Raw genomic sequence first — 24,959 nt, 5'->3', positions numbered from 1 at the left:
AGATAAGCTGTTCAATAAAAGCCATTTCATATATACAATATACAGAAATTTTAAAAGTCTGTTCATTATAATGAATTCTTTTGGTATTGACAAAAAATTAAGATACAAATAATTGACTAGAAATGAAACTATCACTAAACTAACACAGGAACTGCACTTCATTTCAGGAAAAAAATCCAGATCTTACTGTGTTAGAAGAATAAAGCACATTTGTCATAGTATACATTATCATATTCCCCTAAAGCAGGGACTATTTAAAGTTTTTAAATTAAAAAGTATTCAGGATTACTTCTGTCTGTACATTCAGGAACTATCATCATATCACTGGTTACACACAATTCTCTCATCATGCAAAAAACCTGTTAGTTGTTTTCTAAGGTCTAATCAAGTCAAACAATAAACTAATTATAGCAATTTAATTAGCAAGCTGTCAATCAGAGAGGTGTAGAAATTCCACAGTTGAATTCTATTTCCTGTCTACAGTATGGCCGCTATTCAATTTTCTCCATGTATTAGAACTAATAGGCATTGATAGTCAAACATTTCATTGTAGCAGCAAATGATAGAATATGTGAGAGGAGGAAGAGTTCCTAATTTCATGACAATCTTTATTACGCTTTGTAAAGGTAAAGGGCTGTGTGTGTATATGTGGAAAGGAGTAAGAAACAAAGACAGGAGGTTAAGACAGGTATATAAAGGGAATGTTGAGACTATACCAGACTTGTATTTATTTAAAAAACGGATCTGAAAGTCCGCCCATCAAGTGTACAAAAAACAGAGCAGATGTTAGTGCAAGTTTAACCTGATCATTTATTTGTGAAAAAAGCCAGTTTTGATGAGGAAAAATTCAATCCTGTCCTTGTAAACATAAAGACACTCAAGGGGACTTTTAAAGATAGTAGGCCAGAAAATGCAAGTTACTCTTATAATCTTTTCAATTGAACAGACAAATCAATTTGAAGACACATGTTAAAATACTTTTCAGACTATTTACCAGCTTATATAATCTCTTGTTCCAACTGGATTTTGATTAAAAAAAAAAAACCACTTTTTATAAGAGCTATCACACCTAGAAGTGAAGAAAATAAATTAGATCCCCCCAAAAGATATTATTTTAACCTCTAAAGCATAAAAAGCTATATAATATACAAATTAACCAGTGTTCTTACAAAAGTAATGCAGTTTTGGACTGATGACATTATGCTATATTTGTGGTGAAGTACTAGGCACAAGAATATATGTATCAATTAGGCATTTTCAGTCCAATTAGTCTTGAAAGTCATTTAATTCTTGGCAATATACAATAACTGGTATGCATTCTGGTACTTAAGTCATGAATTGTTGAGAACAAGAAGCAGTGTATTATAGTAACAGGGTCTGTGTCTGACAATTACAGTGTTGAACAAATCTTTTCTATGAACTCTGTGATTTGTTTTGCAGTTGGTCACTTGTAGTAGATCCTGCAAAGATAAAAGAAAAAAAAAGTCAATATAATTTATTGTGTATTGCCAACCTTGGAACTACCTGAGCTAAAGTTTCCTTTCACTGCTACGGATGATAAATATAAAAACCTAAAAAAACAAATAAGGATGTTTGATGTAGGCTTATTGGTCTGACATAAAAGAATCAGTATACCTCCTAAATATTCTAAAGAGCAGAACAAGAGTGTCTACTTGGTGATGGGACAAAAGGTTTCAGACTGAAATGTTTCTGTGAATAAATCAAAAGTAGCAGTTAAGAGAACTCAAATATCCAAAGTTATAAAAAGATCTCAAAACAAGAAAATATTTCCTTAGAGTCTAAACATGCTACTTTTCTTTTTATAAAAACAGCAATAAAATAGATGTAAATGGGCAGGAGGTTGGGGAGAGGAGGAGAATGATAATACTCATAAAATAATGGGCTACATAGAACCTGGAGATTTTAAAAGCTGATAAGTTTTTTTTTTTTCTTTAAGGGCTCAAAAAGAGTAGAGGACAAATAAGGAACAAACTTACTTCCCTAAGGCTTATTACATAGTCTTTTCTATCCTTGTGGACTTAATGATGATAAAATATACTCCTGTCACTGAAGGAAAATCTGGCACTGAACTAACACAAATTTTAATCATTTATTGAATTTAAAAGAAAAAAATGTATTTATGTACTGAATGTGTGAAATCTAATATCTTACCAGTAATGACAGACAAAAGGCCAGAGTTATTTTTCAAAAGCCATGGCTTAAAGAAAAAGACATCCGTGGCACCTGGGTGGCACAGCCAGTTAGGTGTCCAACTCTTGGTTTGGGCTCAGGTCATGATCTCAGGGTCATGAGATGGAGCCCCACATTGGGCTCCACCGTCAGAGCGGAGTCTGCTTAAGACTCTCTCCCCCTCTCCCTCTACCTCTCCCCACCCCCCTTAATAAACACATAAATCTTAAAAAAAATCCTTTAAATTCTTTGACACAGTGTTACTGATGCAAATTTCCAGCAAATGAAGGACATTCCTAGTGCTCTGCCAGAGTCACTAAGAACTGATATTAAAAGTCTGAGCAAAAACTGATGAAAAGTTACAACCAAAAAAACATTCATTTTGAATACATCAAAATAAATCACAAAGATATGGGAAACAAAGACCGATTAGGGTATGTCACCTAAAAATGGATAATAAACTTTAAAAGAGGAAGAGAGAGACATATAACAATAATTACTTAAAATGAAGTTTGTTAAGTATAAGCTAAAAAACAATGATGGTGAATATAATAGAAGTAAATACTATATGAAACAAAATGAAAGTCTAAAGCATAATATGGAATAAAAATTATTGTAATTAGGACATTAAATGAGACACAGAGTCATCACGTTCTATCACAGAATCATTCATATTTCATATATGCTCATCAAAACAATAATATGTTACTTTCTTTTTTTTAAGATTTTATTTATTTATTCATGAAAGAGAGAGAGAGAGAGAGAGAGAGAGAAAGAGAGAGGCAGAGAGAGAAGCAGGCTCCCAAGGAGCAGGGAGCCCGACGCAGAACTCAATCCCAGGACCCTGGGATCGTGACCTGAGCCGAAGGCAGACGCTTAACCATCTGAGCCACCCAGGCGCCCTAATGAGTTACTTTCTTAAGGCTTAACCATCTGAGGCGCAACAAATAAAGTTACATCTCCAGTTTTCAAGTATAAAGCATCAGTTTTCAAGTACAAAGAGTAGGTAAATGGGCACAAAATCTGCATTAGCAGTATAGAAGATTCACCTTCATTAAATACCAGAATTTAATTAAAAAAATAAATAAAATCTATTGCCTATGTTGGATCAAGAGTTGGCAGGTTGCAAGGGCTGACTGTCCAAGACTTAAAAACAAATAAAAATCAGACAGGTATTTTGTCAATCCAGTAGTCAAAAGAATCAGTATTAGAAAGATATGACATACTCTATACTTGAAAGGATGTTAAAAACAAATCTTCCGTATTAAAAACATGCTTTTAAAAAGTTTAAAACTTAGATTGGTATGACAGATAAAATATAATATGAAACATCAAAAACAAAATACAGCCTAATGTGAAGACAAACATCCTTGCTTAAGCCAAGTAAACAAATGAAAAAATCCAGCCATATACATATGGTCTTAAATCAAAACACCTCTGGGCATAAAAACTTTATTTTGAAATTGGCCACAGGGGTTGAAATTTTAGAAAGTTTGGCATAATAAATTTAAGTGAATTTCAAAAAAATTTTCTGAGGTTTTTTAAACATGTAAAGCAAAATAAAGTATGTTATTTAGGCACAAAGAATCACAAGTGTCTCTGATAATTTCAGAAACATCTAACCTTGATTTGACTCTTCCATGTTCATGCTTTCTTCGGCTGCAGTCTCTAACATTTCTTCATCTTCCTCATCATCATGTAGGTCTTTTGAAATTAATTGTCTAGCTAATTTAATATTCAGTCCTTCATTGTAGTGAAGCTTCCTTTTCATTTCAAACTGTCGCTTTTTTTCTACAAGATACAAAAAGTAGGTTTAGGAAGTCTTTAGCTCAAGGATTAGGAAAATACAGCCTGTGTCTGTTTGGTAAATAAACTATTATTGGGGGCTGCCCGCGTGGTTCAGTCGGTTAAGCGTCTGCCTTCAGCTCAGGTCATGATACCAGGGTCCTGGGATCCAGCCCCAAGTAGGGCTCCTGCTCAGTGCAGAGTCTGCTTCTCCCTCTCCCTCTGCCCCTCCTCCCTGCTCATGCTCTCTCTTCCTCTCTCAAATAAATAAAATCTTAAAAAAACTTATTGGAACATGATCCGTGCTCCTTTGTTTCTATAATGCTAACAGCTACTTTTGAGCTCAATGGCAGAGTTGAATAGGTGCAATTGAGGCCATATGGCCCATAAAACCTAAAATATTTAATTTTTTTTACTGAAAAACCTAAATCTTGTCTTATACAGAAAAAGTTTGCACACCTCTGCTTTAGATGTTTCAAGTACATCTTAATGGGAAAATAGGAATAAAAACCATTACTAGGTAAATTTGTGAAGAAAATTTAAAGACATAAGAAAAATCTCCAAAAAGAGTTGAAATGAGGAAAAAAAACAAGCTATATAATACCATATATGTGTCAGGTAAAAAGGCTGCATGCATGTATATGTATACACACAGAAAATAAGACTCAACAATTAGCCTTGTTAATTTTGGGACAAGGAACTGTGGGGTAATTTTAGTATTTTCAAGTCTTCCATTTTTATAATTAATTAAAAATTCCCTCAAAAATTCTTATTAATAAAAAAATTAGCAGGGTGCCTGGGTGGCTCAGGCAGTTGAGCGTCTGCCTTTGGCTCAGGTCATGATCCCAGGGTCCTGGGATCGAGCCCCTTGTGGGGCTCCCTGCTCAGCTGAGAGCCTGTTTCTCCCTCTAGCCCCTGGCTCGTGCTCTCTCTCAAATAAATAATAAAATCTTTAAAAAAGAATTATTAGCAAAAAAATAAATAAAAATTCTCATTATCCATGAAGAAACTGCAGTGATTTAAAACACTGCTAGTTAAAACATAACTTCATTCCCAGAGTAATTTTAAGAAAAAGTTGTTATAAGGGACAGTGAAGAAATCCTAGACTGTTCTTTCATTTATAGTCTTCACCACAGAAACACAGGGTTAGCAGCAAATCAACTTAACTGATCATATCTTATTAACAGCATTTAAAGACTATTCTGTAGAAATAGTTCTAAGATTTTAAAATTTCTTAGACTGGTAAATAAAAAGGGGTGACATAAAATTGCCAACTGTTTATTTTGTCAAACAAGAGCATTAAAATTCATTTATCATAGTTTTATTATATTCATGGAAGTATTTTAATGCTAAAAAAGCATAGAGGAATCTCTGCATAAGGCTACTCAAAGACTTTCTCAGTCTCCTTTAATTCCCTCTAAGTTTTAATAATCATCTATACTTAACAGATGACTTACAGTTACTTATGTTTCAAAAGCAGGCATTTATTGTTCTTGTTAGTACTGATCAATCACTTTTCAGTCTCCATTTGGGTTGGGTAAAGCAAAGTTCTGAGCCCACCAACTCAGTATTCCATAAACATTTGTTTCAAACGACCAAGATCTTGCCAGGCATCTTTCTTCTTCTCTACTTATGAATTACTTTTGTGATTTATTTTACTCTTTGAGAATACCATATGGTAGAGGGAAGTAAAATGGAAAAAAGAGGCCAATAAAAAGACCAAATCCTCAGGACTAAATCTGTAGTGATGCCTTTCAAGTATTCAAATGATGTAAAAACCAATATTAAAAAACCAAAAAAATGGTTTTACAAACTTCCAGTGACAAAATAAATTAAGTCATGGAGATGTAAAGTACAATAAAGGGAATATAATCAATAATACTGTAATAACACTATATTATAAGGTGACAGATGGTGACTATACTTATGATGAACACTGACTAATGTACAAAATTGTTGAATCCATACACTGTACATCTGAAAACTAATGTAACATCAATTGTACTTCAATAATGAATTTTAAAAAATGGTTCTGATTGCCTCCAATACCAGATCTCTTTACTAAAAAGGTATCACTTTTTATCATTACAAAGTAACACATGTTCATGGTAGAAACTTAAAAAAAAAACAAACTTGATTTCCTCACTCAGAAATTACCATTAATATTTTATGACTTTAGAATTTTTTCCAGAAATTTTTCTAAAAATAACTCCTATATTTTTATATATGCTATTTTTTCACTTACGATATAGTTACAATTACCATATGTCCCAGTTTGCCCAGGCAAGGTTCAGTTTATGCCTACCATCTGAGGAAGCATAATATGACCCTTTCTTTCACCCTAAAATGATCCAGAGTTTAGATAAATTAGGTATATGAAGATATAGTAAAATTCTGCCATGTACACAGCAGATTTATATAATTTTTAAATGGTTATAAAGTATTGAGTTATCATTTCTTTATTCTTGGTCAAAGATTTCTAATCTCCCTCTACGTATTTTCAATGTTTTTATAGTGTAATACACATACGTTTTGTGCTTTGGTTCTATTACTTGATCAGTGTGAACTAGTGTCTTTTCCAAACCGTGCATCAGGACTCTTTAGTGGGTCACAACCAGTATTTTTTAAAAAATGAAAACAAAAAAACAGAATAAACTGCAATGCATTACACATACTAAGGGTGAGTACTATTTTGTGAAGTTTTTCTTTTTGTAATTTATGCATACATGTATAACATGTAGGACTTAGTCAAAAATGTTTACAAAACATTGGAATAGACTCTGGGAAACTGAATTGCTAGACCAAAGGGTATCATTTTTTTTTTTAAAGCTTTTGGCTCATATATTGCCATACTGCCCTCCAGAAAAGCCAAGCCATTTTTCATGCCCACTGATAAGTACATGAGTAACTTATTCTCTACATTCACACCCAAAAAGAAACTCATTCTTTTTAATCTTTGTTGATCTGAAAGGAAAGAAAGGGACCATGATGCTGTGTGTTTATTTATGTGCTATGTATATATGTAGGTATGTAGTCTCCGTGCTGAGTGTGGAGCCCAACACAGGGGTTGAACTCACAACCCTGAGATCAAGACCTGAGCCGAGATCAAGAGTTGGCTGCTAAACCAACGGAGCCACCCAGGCGTCCCCATGATGCTGTTTTAATTTGCAATTTTTTATTCCTAGGAGTTGACATTACAGTATTTCTCTCTTGTGAATATTTACAGTCTAAGAAAATTATTTTTTTAATTCTAAGAGATGCTGAATTTGGTTTTGCTTGTTATAGATACATTCTAATTTTAGAATATTCAAAATGCTTTATGTAAGTTTAAAATATACAATATATTCATTTTGTAGAAAAATGCTAATACAAGTGGTCTCAATCTTCTTTGACTATTTATATTCATTTTACCTATAATCCTTGTATGGTAGAGTCCCATACTACAAAGAGTACAAGGACGTTAGGATCTTAGGCCTGGCTCTGACAATAATCAACTCTCCATGTGAACTTCACAAGTGAATTACTATTCTATAAAATAATGGAGAATACACCAATTATTTAAGTTATTACAAGTTATTATTTACTGAAAACTTACAATATCAGTGTTAGGTGCTTTAAATTCTTTATCTCATTTAATACTCACAATACCTCTAAATATTTTTTTTTTAAAGATTTTATTTATTTATTTGAGAGAGAGAATGAGAGATAGAAAGCACGAGAAGGAAGAGGGTCAGAGGGAGAAGCAGACTCCCTGCTGAGCAGGGAGCCCGATGCGGGACTCGATCCCGGGACTCCAGGATCATGACCTGAGCCGAAGGCAGTCGCTTAACCAACTGAGCCACCCAGGCGCCCTCTAAATATTTTTATAGATGTCAATTTAAAGAAACTGAGGCTCAGAGAAATTACAAATTAGACATGTGACATACCTGGAGTACAAACTTTGATTTGTCTGATTCCACAACCAATATCTTAATTGTTATGCTACCAGTTACAAGATATTTTTTTCTAAGAATTTCTATCAATAAACAAGGACTTTCAAATATGTAATTTGTTTAAAAGCAATAAACACCTACAGGAGTCAGTACCTACTAGTAGGAACTGAACTTTTGAACTTGTAACCAAATTGCTCCCCCTGCTGGCTAATTCTGGAACTACAATTTGAGGGGGGGGAGGAAAAAAAAATCCCTTTATGAAAACTGACAATATAGACTAATAATAAATTCCTGTTCTCAATAGATGTTTTTAAGAGGATAATGAAGAAACCAGCTCCAGAAACAATTTATATTTGAAACCGTTTTCAAGGGTCTTTGGACTATATTTTTAGATAATAAGTTAGGAAGTCACTGAGGATACAAGACCTATAATACAACTTGTGATTAGGCTGTGTGTAAAAATTTTTTTTCTCTTGTACAACAATTAGGCTCTGACCATCACAGTTTGTTGAATAAGCTATATTCTGAAGATGACAGACAGGAGTAGCAAATTATACCTTAGGAGCTACACATGACAAAGATTCTGACAATTAACTAGCAATATTCAGAATCTCAGCTCTAAAGTTTCTGAACTTCTTTACGGTACAGGTAACATCCACATTTCCAGGCTTCAAGTACACTACTCTTTTCTTTTTCTTTTTTGTGAGGGTGTGTTTGTGTTTTTCTTGAAATTTTTTTCCTATACATAGGCTTCGTTTTTCCTTTAAAAAATAGTTAAACACGGTGTTATACACAAACAATGAATCATGGAACACTACATCAAAAACTAATGATGTAATGTATGGTGATTAACATAATAAAATTAAAAAAATAGTTAAACACTATATAAATAATTTTAATTCTTGAAAAGACTGTACATTCACATGGTTCAAAGAGTGTAAAAGGCAACAAGATGAAATATCTTCCTTTTCTTACCTCCACAGATAACCACTGTTACTTGTAAAAATAAACCATGAGTAGGTAGCAATGCCTTAACTGTGTATGTACTGTATGGGCTACAAGAGCCTCTTCCAACCCTGCTGAAAGGCTCTTTAATCTCCTTGCCTATGACATTACTGTTCTTTTTTTATTCAATGGGACCTAAGAAAGATCTTCACTCTACATCTGACCATCTTGGTTCATTTGGTAAGTTTCACCACAGTTTTAAAACAGAAAAAGCACAAGCAATTGGGAAATTAGCTCTTACTGCTATCCACTTTAAGATCATCCAAACACTCAATGACTCTAAAAGCATTAATAAATATTTACTGAGCATCTACTCTGTATCAGACAGTAAAAAAGAAAAAAGTACAAAGGAACTATAATTACTTAAAAGGTGGTAATATTTTCCCAAATTCTCGAAACCAAGGGAGGTGGTGTATGTGTGCAGGGGGGAGGGAAGCTGTTATCCAATAAACCCACATGAGCAGAATCTGAATTATAAAAATTTTGTTCCCTAACCTTCCACCATCCACTTCCCCAAAAGGAAAACTACTTGACAACCTTCAAATAATGGATTTATTTTAGCAAAAATTATTAGCACACTGCTGAAAGCAGTAAAGGAAATCAACTACCTTGTTCTTCAGGTGAGAGGTCACTATCCTCGTCTTCACTGCTTGCTTGTTCATGAACCCGATACTTTGGCTCTGAGCCTTCAGCAGCAGCTAATCTACACAACAATCATTTACAAAGAAATCAACACTGTGATATTCTTTTATTGGGTGTCTCATTCATTCAATTCTTGAGTCTCATAAAAACATTTAAAGATTATTAATATGCCAGCTATAACCTGATGAGGAAAATAAAAAGCAAGAAAGTGGGAATGAGTATAGAAACCAGTAAGCAATAAGAAAAGTGGAAGGTGATAGAAATCAAAGCAAAGAAATAGAGCTTTTTGTTTATGAACCCACTTATTTCTGCGTAATCTCTAGGTGTAGACCCAATGTGGGGCTCAAATTCACAACCAAGAGCGCATGCTCTTCAGACTGAGCCAGCCAGATGTACCATCTTACTTTTATCTTTAAAACACAGGACATTAATTAAAACAACAACAACAAAAACACAAAAGCATAGGGGATTGACACAAGGAATCTGTGTCCTAGGCTCTAGTACTCTAATCTTTCTGCTACCTGCATACTTTGATTTTAATCTAGAAATAAGACTATAAAAGTTGCTATGAAAAATCCAAATAAACTTAGCTCATGCTCTTTATTTACACTTGTACAAGTATAGTAGAATGGCTTCAACTCTGAATAATTAAAAACAAGTGAAAATATGTAAGTGAAAATGCTTCAGTCATCAGTACTTACTTCTTAGCTAAGACATCTGGGGTCAGGGCTTCAGTGGCTTCTGAATCACTCAATGCATCTTCATCATCACCTACCATACTAGAATGACAAGCACATTATAATTAATACCTAAACTGTAATTTTTCAAGCAGAAAAACAAGGTAGAGAACCATAATTCTATTGATTTAGTTATATCAAAATATTTATAGCTCTGTTGTCCTATTTGAAGCTTAATTTATTTTTTAAGAGATTTTATTTATTTGACAGAGAGAGAGGGAGAGAGAGAGAGAGAGAGTGCACACACAAGCAGGGGGAGTGGCAGGGAGAGGGAGAAGCAGGTTCCCTGCTGAGCACAGAGCCTGATGCAGGGCTTGATCCCAGGACTCTGGGATCATGACCTGAGCCAAAGGCAGATGCTAACCGACTGAACCACCCAGGTGCCCTGAGGCTTAAATTTAAATTGTTTCTATTCCATGCAAATATTTGAAAATATAGCACCGATCAAAAAAACCCTCCAAATGATTTTTAAAAACCACTACTGCAACCATGAAAATAAATATTAAGAACTCGAATCATTTGTAAAAAATTAAAAAACTTCAATTGTTCCATCCATGAGAGGGAACAAATATGTAGGAAAACAAAAACAAAACCACTGTCTGGTTTTAGAATATATATTTGTACATCAACCTGAAGACAGAAACAAATGATCCACGCAGACATAAGGCTAGGTAAAATACCATAATTAAGATCCTAAGACCTGGGGTGCCTGGGTGGTCATGGTCCCAGGGTCCTGGGATAGAGCCCCACATCGGGCTCCCTGCTCAGCAGGAAACCTGCTTCTCCCTCTCCCACTCCCCCTGCTTGTGTTCCTTCTCTTGCTGTGTCTCTCTCTGTCAAATAAATAAATAAAAATCTTAAAAAAAAAAAAGATCCTAAGACCTAATTCAGAGCATTTTAAAAGCTATTAGCTTTCCCAATCTATCCTCTAATAAAAAATTTTCTCCCCACTTAATTGCAAACATGGGCATAGTTCATTCTCAAGCCACTGAAAGGTTTATAAAAGCAGAAGTCACCTATATATATATAAAAAAAAAAAGTGATTTATATCTTTCCTGGTAGTTGAGGAGACAAGTTAAATAAGCGCTACAGTTTAGATGCTGCTGCTCTTTTTTCCATGGGAAGTTGAAATAAAGTTATTTACATTATTGGATATAATTAGAGTAGAATAAAATCTATCAATTTGTAGAACTTTTACAGACAACTCTATGTTATATTATAAAATTTACAGGCAAATTATATGTGTGTGTTTGGTGTGTGTGTATAGTCATACATACATATATATAAAAGCATTAATAACTTCTGTATACTAACAGTGTGAAATTCTTAGATAGTATAACATGATCTTTCTATAAAAAGCATCCTCTTTTATTAAACAAAACTCTTAAAAAAAAAAAAGGGCCATGAAAGAAACTGTTAAAACTGAGCACTAAATCGATAAAAGCTAAGCACATATATCTGTACATACATATAGCCTCAATTACTTAGGAACCAAATGACTTCGGCAACTCCCAGAGGGAGGATATGGGTAAGGTAAAGCGGGGGAAAAAAAGCAGTACTAAATAAATACCATTCAGATTTATTATATTTTAAATATAAACAGTCTAAAAATAATGCCTACAACTTTTTGAGTCATGTTCAATTTTAATTCTTTTAGAATAGATATTTCCAACCAACACAGATAAGGAAAGATGTCTATCTACTACCATTACTGAAAAGGAAGAAAGCCCTGACTGTGGCTTCCGGCACAATAAAAGCTTTAAGATATAAAGTATATTCTTGTAATTAGAAGAAAAATGAGGGTATAAACTTTTCATAAATGATATGTCCATTTCTTCCCTCAAGCTTTATTAGTATTGAGTTTCAGCACCTGTACCTATTTTCATTATTTCTACCTTTGTCAAAATCTTCCTGTTTATTCTTGTTTTTACTGTTTTTGCTATCAACAAGTTATAAGTTATCTCAACTTACTTTCTAAAGTTTTCATCACTGATTCAAAATACAGACTTTCTTAACTCTATTTTAACAGTAACTCCTGGATTTATGTTACCTTCCTTCATAGACAAAGTACTTCATTCCTGGAAGTCTTCTTCATTACAAATTAGGGCATGGTCTGAATTAGGTATTTCTACTACTTAGAATCTCTATCTTCTCATAATGCTTACTGGTACATTATTTTTGTCTTCATACTAATTATTGCCACACACTATAAAAAATTCTGGAAGACTCAAAACTGCCAATAATCACAATGTAATTATCTGAAGTCTAAGTTTAAAAATAAGGACATGGAACAATAGTAATGACCACTTGTCTTTGAATGGGTTAAAAAAAAAGCTGTGACGTTATCCTTTTCTGCGAGGACTGAGTAAGCCCCTGATTTCTACTTAGAAAGCAAACAAGTCCAACCCTCATCTTCCTTTTTATAAATAGATGATCTTAAGGAAGGCACAAGTCACTAATCTGTGTGTATCATCAGTGGCTAGGGACCACTGAGTTACGGCAAACAAACATTTACTACTACAATTATAATGTACAAAACGGATTCCCAATTTTTTCTTACGGGGGGGTTAGGGAGGGGCAGAGTGAGAGGGAGAGAGAATCTTAAGCAGGTTCCATGCCCAGTGCAGAGCCTGATCTCACAACCCTGAGATCATGACCTGAGTGAGGCTAAATCAAGAGTCGGACGCTTAACCGACTGAGCCACCCAGATGCTCCTAGATCCCCAAGTTTTAAAGTTACATATTACTGGGACGCTTGGGTGGCTCAGTGGGTTAAGCATCTGCCTTTGGCTCAGGTCATGATCCCAGGATTCTGGGATCAAGTCCCACATTGGGCTCCCTGCTCAGCGGGGAGCCTGCTTCTCCCTCTGCCTGCCCCTCCCCCCTGCTTGTGCACGCACTAGCTCCCTCTCCCTCTCTCTCATAAATAAATAAAATCTTTAAAAAAAAATAAAGTTACATATTACTTATACTATTATACACAAATATGCAGTTGGGTTATTGATTCGTGCTCCAGTAACAAATATAAAATCAAACAGAAACTTAAATCAGCTGTTATTCAGAAGCTCATATGGAATGCAAAATGGAAGTAAAAAAAGGAATGAATCTACAAAACATTACCTATGGTAAGGAGTGCTAGGTTCATCTATTTTCATTAAACCATAGTCTTTGTCTGCTGGATGATATGTCGCCAGGATGTTCATTTCATCCCACTTCTGGGATTTTTTACTAAAATTAAAAAGAAAAAAAATTTCATCAGTGAAGTAAAAGATAAAAAGGGTGCACATCTAAAATTGACAAACATCCAAATCCCACATTTCAACTTCTATTTGACTGCTACCTTCTATTTTTACATATACTTTCTTGGAATAGAAACTGACATAGGGTAAAGGCCATAAGTAATTACAATAAAATAAATATTTTATAGAATACTTAGTGCCCACATATTAAAAACACACTATTCAGAATCTTCACCAGATATTCAAGACACTATTATATTATGACATGCTTAGGCTTCATCTGGCCTATAGAAGATTCCCCCGTGCCCTCCTGCAGTTATGAGTTCTGCGGGTGACCGCCTACTGCGGACCTCAGGTTGGAGAGGGGCTAGTGCCCCAACGCAGCCTGGAGACCTCCAGGCTGGAGGGCAAGCAGGGAGGTAAGTGGGAGCTGGGGTGGAAAGCGACTCTGAGGGGGCCTCCCCACCCCTGCCCAGCCCAGCGTTGCCCCACTTGGGGCTGTGAGGCCGGACAAGAAGCTGGAGCAAAACCCTGAGTAATCCCAGGACATCAAAGCTCTGCAGAAAGACCTGGAATAATCTGCCAAGCTCCTAAAGCAGAAGAGGACCACCCTGGGATACACTCAGGCTAATGTGGGGCTCACCCTGGGGGCTTCTCTTTGGGAAGGTGTTTAGCCAAACCACTATCTGCCATTGTGAGGCTCTGCAGCTCAGTTTCAAGAACATGTGTAAGCTGCAGAAGTGGGTGGGAGAAGCTGACAACAACAATCTACAGGAGATATGCAAAGCAGAGGCCCTTGTGCAGGCCCAAAAGAGAAAGTGAACAACAAATACCAAACAAGGATCGAGAACCAAGAACCGAGTGAGAGGCAACCTGGAAAACATGCGATGTGCCTGCGGTGCCAGAAACCCACCCTGCAGCCGATCCGCCACACTGCCCAGCAGCTTGGGCTTGAGAAGGATGTGGCCCGAGCATGGTTCTGCCATTGCTGGCAGAAGGACAAATGATGAAGCAGTGAACTATTAGCGAGGAGAAGATTCTGAGGCTGCTGGGTCCCCTTTCTCAGGGCACGAGTATCCTTTCTTCTGGCACCAGGACCCCATTTTGATACCCCAGGCTACGGGGGCCCTCACTTCACTACGCTATACTCCTCAGTTCCTCTCTCTGAGGGTGAAGCCTTCCCCCTCTGTGTCAGTCACCACTCTGCACTCTCCCCTCCATTCAAACTGAGACGCCAACCGTTCCCAGGAATGGGGGCCAGAGGAAGGGGGAGAGCTAGGCAAAGAGAACCCGGGGTCTGTACCAGGATTTTGGGATTAAGTTCTTCATTAAGAAAGGATTTAGGAATGCAAAGGGTGTGGGGGCAGGGAATTTGGGGGGAACTGGTTGGAGGGAAGGTAAAGTTCAAGGATGCTCTTGTTTTTAATCCCCACATCACTCATCACTTTCTTAAATAAAGAAGCCTGGGACACACAAAAAACTAAATTAAAATTAAAAAAAAAAAAACAATGAATACCTCCTTGGCCTAATTTTTCAGAGATATCCAAAACAATCAAAAGAATTAGAACATAAAACTACAGGGAATACCTCACTAAACATAAATAGCATTAATAAAGATTTAGGTTGCAAACAAAATTATAGTTCAGCCTTTTTTTTTTAAATCTGGAAAAATAAGAGTTTGCTAAGAAATGGTATATTCAGGGTACCTGAGATAAATCTTGAAAAAATAAAAGCGTTGTATGAACATCCATAGTAATATCCATTCAACAAAATATTCACACAACTTTTAAGGTGCTAAATAATTAATGACTTAATTACAGACTCTTTGGATCTACTCATTATTGCCACCCAACAATATTTTGTTACATATACAATTTGTGCCTTGGTTATATACTTGAAAATAAAACTGTAAAAATCAATGTAGATTTTACACAGATTCAAAATCTTTTCTGCACTTGCACACATTGGTGAGGTTTTACTGTAGATATTTTTAATTTTCCTAAACCTACCAACACCCAGATTCTGAAATGTTCTTGAAAAATGACATTCTTAAACTTTAATATCATATTCCCTTCTCCATGCCCTGAGTCACCTTTAAATTATATGTGCCTGCTCATGGCAGGCGAGCCTGACTTTTATGTTCTCTTGTTTTCTTCTCCAAAGCACCCTATTTCAAACTAAGCACTTTTTTCTTCTTCATATTTTAGTAGTAAAATCTGTATAAAATTCACCATTTTAAACATTTTTAAGTGTACAGTTCTGCAGCATTAAGTACATTCCCATTGTTGTGCAACCACCACCACCATCCATCTTCAGAACTTTCTCATCTTCCCCAACTGAAACTCCACCCACTGAACACTAACTCCCCATCTTCCCCTCTCCCAACCCAGGCAACCACCATTCCATTTTGTCTCTGAATTTAACTACTTCGGGTACCTCATATAAATAGACTCATACAGTATTTGTTCTTTTGTGACTGGCTTATTTCACTTAATGACTTCAAGGTTAATCTATGTGGTCGCATGTATCAAAATTGTCTTCCTTTTTAAAGCTGATTAATGCTCCACTACAGACTAAGTACTTGGACTACAACTTCAAGTTGCTTATCCTTTGTTTTATCAAGAGACAAAGGTTGGTCCAGACATACTCCACAAGGGACTAAAACAACTCCCATTTTCCCCCCAAAAGCAGTCAGAAGTTACCTAATGTCTCCTCACCATGAAACAGTCAAAATCTTAAAAGCTTGTTAAGAAGCTAAAAATTAAGACATATTGGTCATTAACTGAAGCACAGAAACAAGATTTCTTCTTTAAAGAGTTGCTTTTTTTAATCCAGCATGGAATGTACCTGAACTTTCAACTAACCAAATTTAAATCTCACTAGTATTAAAAACACTTGAGTGAACTAAACTAGAAAAATGGACGCTGATTTTTTTTTACATGTCTAGCTGCTGAGTAATACATAACTGGTCTTGTGGCAGAAAACAAACAAACAAACAAAACACACACACAAAAATCCCAGCATGTAAGGTTCAAGTTCCAGTTACCCCTTCACTAGTCCTGTGACTACAGGCAAGTCCAACAAACACCCTCTTTTGGGCTATATTTGCTCTACATGGAAATTATAATGAAATGGGAGTTTTAGTAACAGTCCTTTTTACAATACAGGGTTGAGAGAATCAACTGAAATAGTGTCTGTGAAAACAAATTATAAAAGCACCACACAAACATATAAGGAGTTTTTATGATTTTAAAGTCCACAGTTTGGGGTTAAAAATCCTGAAACCATATCTCACTTAGAACTGTAGAGAATGGGTTGAGAAAGGTTATTCTGAAGAAATGTTTAAAACTGCTTTTGAACTGAGTGCCTTCCACCTTGCCCTGCAAGACTCAACATTTATATGATTTTGAAAAATTTCTATCTGCCACAGAACGAATTTTTCTAAAAAGCAACTACTTTTGTATTCAACTAAGTCTATAGTTTCAGACATTTTGTTATATAGTTCTTATCTATAAATTACTGTGAATTTAGAAAGCAAATGACTAGGTTTACTCATGCTATATAAGGAAACTCATAGTGGAGAGATATATTTCTAAAGATTTTAGACAGCAGACATGATCAAGCAGCTCTGATTAGAAGAACCGTGAAAGAAATGTACACAAGCTTTAAGAGAATTAGATAAAGTTTGTGAAGAAAGCAATCCAATTAATAAGCAAAGGGAGACTCAGGATACCATAATTAGATATTCCCTCCTGAGAGAACAAATGCCTCTGAAATGACAGCTGAGGTTAAGTGCCAGGCAGAAACAAAATCACAAGTAAAAGTTTCATAAAACCTGCATTAACAGACAGTCCTATTAAGATTTCCTATTAAAGATACTGTATAAGAAAGCTAGCACACCTCTATATAAAGTTCAAAAGCTGACAAAACTAAACTGTGTAGGGATGTATACTTATTACTTATGTGATTTCCACAGAAGTCAGGAAGGTGGTTATATTGGGAGATGGGAGGAAAGAGCGTGATTGGAAAGGGCATTCCTGAGGTGATGGAAACAGTCTTTTTCTTGACAAGAATGGTGGTTACAGGGGTGTTTTATAAGACATATATAATTTTATAATATAAATATATTAATTTGTAATTTTATAATTTCTCTAACTTTAAAATTAATTTAACACACCTTTCCATATTTGTATTACATTACAACAAAATACTTTAAAATAAACACATATTAATGACCTTGTTAGGTACTTCCTAACTTCAAAGTAAAACAAGTTATTTCCTAAATGATGTTAACAATATTGAATTAAAAATGATAACTTATCATCATTACTGCTTAGGATAGAAAAATGATAGGCCGTTAGGAGTTTGAAAGGTTTCTCTAATGGGTGGAAACCCAAACACACCCCATATATCTATTTTGCGAGATAACAGGAACAAAAAGAACTGTAGGATGCAAGCAGAAATAACGTTTTCTTAAAATTAAGGATAAAATTTAATAATAATCCCAGTACCCTAGCCAACTAGCAATTGTGATTTCTGCAAATTCCATTATATAAAATAATACATATTATATAAAAATATGTAAGCTTTCAGTATATACAAGAAAATATAAACTGTATACATACATATAACAGTAGATACAGTATTTAAAAATACATATACTGATATGGAAGCATTAGTATATATATTTTACTTATAAAAGAGTAGATACAATATATAAAATACATCTACTGATATGGAAGCTATTAGTGTATATATTTTATTATAATAAGCCACTTGTATTTTCTAGTCTTTAGTTTTTAAGTAAACGCATAATACTCAATAATAAACTATTCACCCAGTGTTAGATATTTATATTGAATCCAAGATTTTCCTATTTAGAATAAAGCAGAAATGAACACATTTGTGCATATTCTGTTTAATGATATGTTTAGGATAACATGCTAGGATAGGCATATCTGGGTTAAAATTCATCAGGAGCTTTAGAGTTCACTCCATGTTGCCATATAGCTTCAAAAGAGAGAACAATATGTAATGTCCCCAGTAATTACCAAAACTTTGTCAAGACTGGTTATTTGTGTATGTGTTATCTCCTCCTGAGCAGTACAAATCATTATGTAAAAGCTATTTTATGTTTCTTTGCTCATTACCTTATAAATATGAAAAAATACTTTGTTATTTTACTTTCCTTTTATGAATTATGTTTATATCCTTTGCCTTTCTATTGGAAACCTCATAAATTTAAGTTCTTTACACTGAAATATGAACAAGTTCTTGTACATCTGTATATATAGACTTACAATGATGTAGAAAAACATAAAGAACTCAAAGGTAGAGATTTAAACCATGTTATGTATATATAAACCAAAGATACATATAAGGTATAAACCACATTATATATAACCACATTATATGTAACCCAAATTCTTCCTGGTTTGTCTTTTAGTTTATTTTCCACCATTAAAATAACTAAAGTTTTATGTATTCAAGGCTTTACTCGACTTCCTCAACACAATACTAAGAGCAAAAGAAATTCTTAGAATTATTCAGTTCCAAAGAGAACAATATCTTGCAAAAACATCAATTTAAATTAGGGCATAAAACAATAGGTTACAAAGTATGCCAGGAATTCTTATGTGGAAAGTAGTGAAGTAGGAGGAACTGTCAGCAGAGGACACTAAATATGGAAATTAGCATCTCTAAAGTTTTGGCAGAATTAACATTAGTTATAGAGTAACAAAATCCAAAAAGGAAAAGTGAGTTTGATTCCAAGCTGCTTGTGTGACCTTCTGTAGTTCATTATCTCTACCTAGAAAAAATATGGGCACCACCACTTAATCGCAGATCTGCTGGGAGGATGAAAGTACCTGCTGGTTTCATTTCCCCCCTCCCTCTTGGAAGACTGGTTTTCCTACAGCCTAAATCTGGTCCGGAAAAAGTCACCCCTTCTCACTTTCACTTTGATAGCTCATATGATACCGCCTCAAAGACCTACCCCTACACTTCTTGTTGCTAGTGATTTGCTCATTTGGTAGGTTTTAGCCACACTTGGAGTAGGAAGCAGGATTTTGCTTCAAGGTGTTAAACTTTAATTGCACACTTCAAGAAAAGGTTCCTTCTTTAAATAAAGATTCAACTTACATAGGTTGACAAAGTACAAGACTATGAAGCCTGAAACAATTACTGAACAATTAGTTAAAGTAAGAGTTGACAATAAAAGCAATCAGTAATCAAAAAGTCACTTTCGGAAAACTACAGTACAGTGAGGCTTTATAGACCATATCCCCTTACAGGCAGACAAAGATGAAGCTGAAGCATGTTTATATAAAATTATATTAAAGGAAATTAATTCAAGTGCAATGCTTTTAAGCAGAATTTGCCTACATTACCTAAGAGTACTACTGAATTTGAATGGAACATAGTGACTTCAAAGCATATTGTATAAAACAATCTACTGAGATGTGGGAAAAATTAGATTCCTATAGTTATTTCTGCTTGAATAAGACTAATATTTGAGGGTGAGATACTGAGCTAAACTTACTTTTCATTTATTAACTAATTTATTTTTTTTTTAAAGCAGGAGCGGAGGGGCAGAGGGAGAGGGACAAGACTCCCCACTGGATCATGACCTGAGCCCAACGCAGACACTTAACCGACTGAGCCACCCAGGTGCCCCTTATTAACTCATTTAATATAATTAAACTACACATGAATATAATGAATAAGTCACAGGAAGTCACAGAGGTAATAAGTAGTAGACAGGATCCAAACCCAGACAATCTAGTCCCAGATTAATCACTAACCTATAACACTTCTCATAAGTTTTAATAACATTTAATTTCTTATTTTCACCAATTGAAAATGCACTTTCTCATTTTAATCTCTGAAAACAGTGTATCTTAAAATGGATGGCATCTTATAATTGACAGTATTTTCTTCTTTCTTGGTGGTACATAAAATCACAGTACATCTTAGAATCAATGGTTTCTTGTTTTTGATGAAATGCAAATAGCTACTCGCTAGATCTGTTATGTTAGACCTTTACAAGTTGTACACTATATTCAAGGTAATCCTGATAGAATGGGAATTCCAAAATCATAGGAGATGACAGTGATGTTCTAACTAGTTGAATAGTGTGATACCATATGCTGATTAATCTATGCCTGATTATGTGGATTTACAGATTCTATCCAGTTGTAATTGAACTAACCCTCAAAAAATGGTATCAGACAAATGGTAACTGAAGAAACCATTCATTGAAGAAAACAGCACAAATGCAAAGCATAAAGAGAATAAGAAAATAACAGGACTGAGACAAAAAAGTTTGACAAGAACTGCGTAAAAAAATTCTAAGACTATTTGAAATACGGCATTATATGAATCTCACTTTTAAGTGTATACTGAGCCTTGAAATATTATCTAATAATAGTAATATATGAGATCAATTATAAACAAACATATCTGAAGCATATTTGAATTTTTTCCTACTAAAAAGATACACAATTAAGAGTTTAGAGACACATGAAATAAGACAACTCAACTTCTGGCCTTAAAAGAAAAAAAAATCCCGTGGTAACATCTCTTCATGTTAAATAAAATGTTATGTTAAACAATATCCTCACAACTAATGAGGAGGGGGTGAAGTGGTGTGTGCAGAGAAAGGAAACTACCACTGCATTTTACTTGATAAAGTCACCAATAAAAGATAGTTATTTGTGGATTCTGTATTTGCAAATTTACCTACTTGATAAAATTTATTTGTAACTCCAAAGTCTTACATGAGGGAGGCGCTTTCTCCGTCTCTCACAGACATGTCACAGAACAGGGACAATTCTGATTGCTTCATGCACAACTTCCCAGCTGTTAAACAAGGTGATTGATACTTTACCTTGTTTCAGCTCTCAAACTGTAAATAAGTGTCTCTTTTGCGTCCATTTAGTAACACGTTTTTTACTTTTTTGTGTTTTTGTTGAATCCATTGTTTTAAATGGCTCCCAAGTGTAGTGCTAAAGTGCTGTCTAGTGTTCTAAGCACAAGAGGGAGGAATCTAGGGGCGCCTGGGTGGCTCAGTCGTTGAGCGTCTGCTTTTGGCTCAGGTCATGATCTCAGGGAAGCCTGCTTCTCCCTCTCCCACCCCCCTGCTTGTGTTCCCTCTCTTGCTGTGTCTCTTGCTGTCAAATAAATAAATGAATAATTAAAAAAAAAAAAAAGAGGGAGGAATCTTGTAGGAATCTAACTCTGCTATTTCTCTTGGAGCAGTGGTTCAGTATTCACTAATTCAGAGTTTGTGGTGATTATATAGAACAGGACTGCTGAGAACAACAAGAATTGACTTAGATCCTGGGTCATTTTCACATTAATATGAGATTCTTTTGCCTTATACTCTGTTCCAACATTTAAAGTTAAACCATTACACTACACTTACTAGTTTCTGAATTTTAAGTGTATTAATAAAGTGTATTAAATAAAATATTTATTTTCAGTCCTTTCTATAGCAAAAGGGGAATACTGGTTGTAATTAAATGAAATTAAACATTACAAAGAGAGTTCAACTATACCTTTATTGTTTCTGTTCAAAGAGGCTCTCATAAAATTGCTAATGTTTGCATAAGCTGTGACATAAATAATGTGTATTATATTACCAACAGAATTTTCTTTGCTTTACAGACCTATAACACTGATAATGAAAAAGCCCATCCCCTTTTACTACTTGTTTACTACAAACATCATGAACCTCAATGAATTAGAGCTTGGTAGTTCCCTTTGAAGACTTATGAGCTGTCCAACCCTCTAAGACAAGCCAACCAAAATCATCCACCTTGGAACCTTGTAAAAGGCCCCTTTTAAGTGAATCTGTCCTGCTAGCAGCCTAGGATAGTGGCTTTCAAAGGCAGAAATACCTGAAAGTAAACCCCAGCCAATTACAGAAAGAGGCTAAGCCATTGAGTAAGACCACAGGAAATTATGGCAGATCCAAGTTGAGAATAAACAGAAGATAAAGAAGCAGAGAAAGATAGGGGAAAACAATAAGCCACTTGGTAACCAAACAAAAAGAAACAAGCCACTTGGTAGCCAAACAAAAAGAAGCTCACACTGGGCGCCTGGGTGGCTCAGTTGGTTAAGCGACTGCCTTCGGCTCAGGCCATGATCCTGGAGTCCCGGGATCGAGTTCCGCATCAGGCTCCCTGCTCGGTGAGGAGCCTGCTTCTCCCTCTGACCCTCTTCCCCTCTCATGTACTCTCTCTCCCATTCTCGCTCTCTCAAATAAATAAATCTTTAAAAAAAAAAAAAAAAAGCAGCTCACACTAAGAGTAACTAAATAACATAAATGCCAGTGAGAACCATACTCTTGCTGTTGAATACCCTGAAACTGTAGAAGAGCTTTCTACAGTTTGTTTGGTTAATTATCTTAGTCTTCCTGCTATAGCTATGTTCCAGTGAGATTGTTTTCTTAATTCAGTAACCTACAGCCCTCATTCCCCACCAATTCCCATTTGAAGCAACTTACCCAAAATAGAGGTTGGAAAATTTCCGGTTAGAGAATGTAAGTCAAGCATCCAAAAGAGAGTGGGAGCGTAGGAATTGTGAGACAAATTAAGGTCCTTTTCAATCCCAAAAGGCCATGAGTCTAAGCTGTCATCCTACTTAATGTTTTCTTCAAAGTAACACAAATTTCTATAAATTTATCACCACCAAGTAGTAGTTCCTTTTATAGTCCTAAATTGATACTTAAACAGGTATGCTCTAGTTGTAATATTCTAAGTTTTTACAAATGCCCTCATTTTAGCTTTACGACTTTACAGATTTCAATGATAATTTCTCTTAAGCCTTATTTCTAGAATATAGAGTCTTTATATTTTTAGCATCTTGTAACACCCAAGACCCCTAGTACTTCTAATCCAATAGTATATTTTACACTATATGTATGGTACTATTTTCTTTTCACTGAGCATTGCACCTTGGATATCTTCCTCTGTACATAAACATCTTTCTTGCTCTTTTTAAAAGGGTATGTTGTTTCATTATACAAATGTACCATAATTAATATTTCACTAGTCCTTATTAATAGACCTTGGGTTGTTTCCAATTATTTACTATTACACACGATATTATTGGGCAACATCTTTTTACATGTGTAGCTGTGAGTAGGTATGACTAAGTACATATCACTGGATCATTTTAAGCTGCTACTTTCTGAACTGTTCTGAGCTTAGTTATGTCTTTCAAGAGGAACAAAGCCTAGAAAGCACTCCAAATTCTTGTTGCAGATGCAAAAATAATTAGCAATCGATTTCCATTAAATATAGACCAAAGACCTGGAAAATTTGGGTTTCTCTTAGTGTAGAGATAATGACAAACCAGGATCTAAGAGAGCTGAGTGTGGCATGATGCTTCTGATAATGTTCACCTAAAAAGGAATGACTGTGGAAGCTCGATTAGAAAAATGGGAAAAAGGGTCTCTTTTATGGAGCGGTCTCGTATTGGCTTGAGACTGGATCTTAAAGGGTTCCCAAGCCAAGAAAAGATTTTTATTATTGAAGAATCTTAGATACCTCAGATATGAGGTTAAGAAATAATAAAAGCTTAACAGGTGAATCTTTGAAACTTCTGATTCTTAATGTTTCCAATTTCCCAAAGTTCAAAGATCAGATGTTTGTTTTAAAAAATGACATATGCGTGTATACTTTTAAAAGAAGGACTAAAACGATTAACGTCATAGCTCCTGCCTTCTTTAAAACCACTCTACCCGGCAGCCTGGCTGGAGGAGAGAGAGACCCGAGCGCCGCTGGAGCCGCATCCACGCAGCTGCCCCGGCCGCCGGTCAGCGCTCGGGGTCGGGGCTGGGTCCGGGGCCAGTAACGGCGGGGGAGGGGTGAGGGGGGAGGGGGGAGGCGAGGCCGCCCGAGAAGGAAGGAAGAGCTTCCTGGGCCCACCCGCGGCCGTCGCTCCCGGCTCTCACCTCAGCTCTTCGTCGACACTCCTGCCGGGCTGCTCGGCCGAGGCCACCACAGAGGAAGTCGCAGAACTCTTGTTCTTCAGGATCCCCTTGATGGGCCGATGCGAGGCCGTCGAGGCCGCCATTGCCCGCCGCTCCGGCGGTCGGCTCAGCGTCGCTGCTTGGCGCTGGGTCCAGGAAGGAAAGGGCTGGGCGCGAGCACAGACTCGCCAGGCAGCCGCTGAGCCCGCCTGGGGCTAAAGCGGCCGCACCTGCTGTCGCGGAGACAGCTACCGGAGTCGTTGTCACGACACAACGACCCCGACGCCACGGCCGACGCCGCGCGGCTGGCGGCTCTTCACGCGCCCTCCGCCACCGACACTTAACCGCGGCCCGGGGACAGAAGCCGGCCTAGTGCCCCAGCGCGGGAGCGACGCCGACGCCGAAGCCAAGCGGACCCGCCCTCTCGCGATATCTAGGGAGGGGCGGGGGCG

The 24,959-nt window shown here is 36.0% G+C and overlaps 1 protein-coding gene and 1 pseudogene across 1 annotated transcript; one reads left to right on the top strand and one right to left on the bottom strand.

Moving 5' to 3' along the window:
• Positions 1-790: 790 nt before the first annotated feature.
• On the bottom strand, positions 791-24,879 carry PPP1R2 (protein phosphatase 1 regulatory inhibitor subunit 2). Its single transcript, XM_025876370.2, has 6 exons — positions 24,490-24,879; positions 13,411-13,518; positions 10,256-10,333; positions 9,521-9,615; positions 3,814-3,981; positions 791-1,460 (listed from the first exon to the last, which is right to left on the bottom strand). The coding sequence occupies exons 1-6, from the start codon at positions 24,609-24,611 to the stop codon at positions 1,414-1,416; spliced, it is 618 nt and encodes a 205-aa protein (XP_025732155.1). The 5' UTR covers positions 24,612-24,879; the 3' UTR covers positions 791-1,413.
• On the top strand, positions 14,204-14,759 carry LOC112823482 (POU domain, class 5, transcription factor 1 pseudogene; annotated as a pseudogene).
• Positions 24,880-24,959: the final 80 nt, after the last annotated feature.

The sequence above is a fragment of the Callorhinus ursinus genome, unplaced genomic scaffold, assembly GCF_003265705.2.
Source record: "Callorhinus ursinus isolate GAN/ISIS: 27379988/994484 unplaced genomic scaffold, GSC_fseal_2.0 scaffold1, whole genome shotgun sequence".
In the NCBI taxonomy this organism is placed as follows: Eukaryota; Metazoa; Chordata; class Mammalia; order Carnivora; family Otariidae; genus Callorhinus; species Callorhinus ursinus.
Note: the sequence above shows the minus strand (reverse complement) of the source record. Positions and strands in the feature narration are given on the sequence as shown.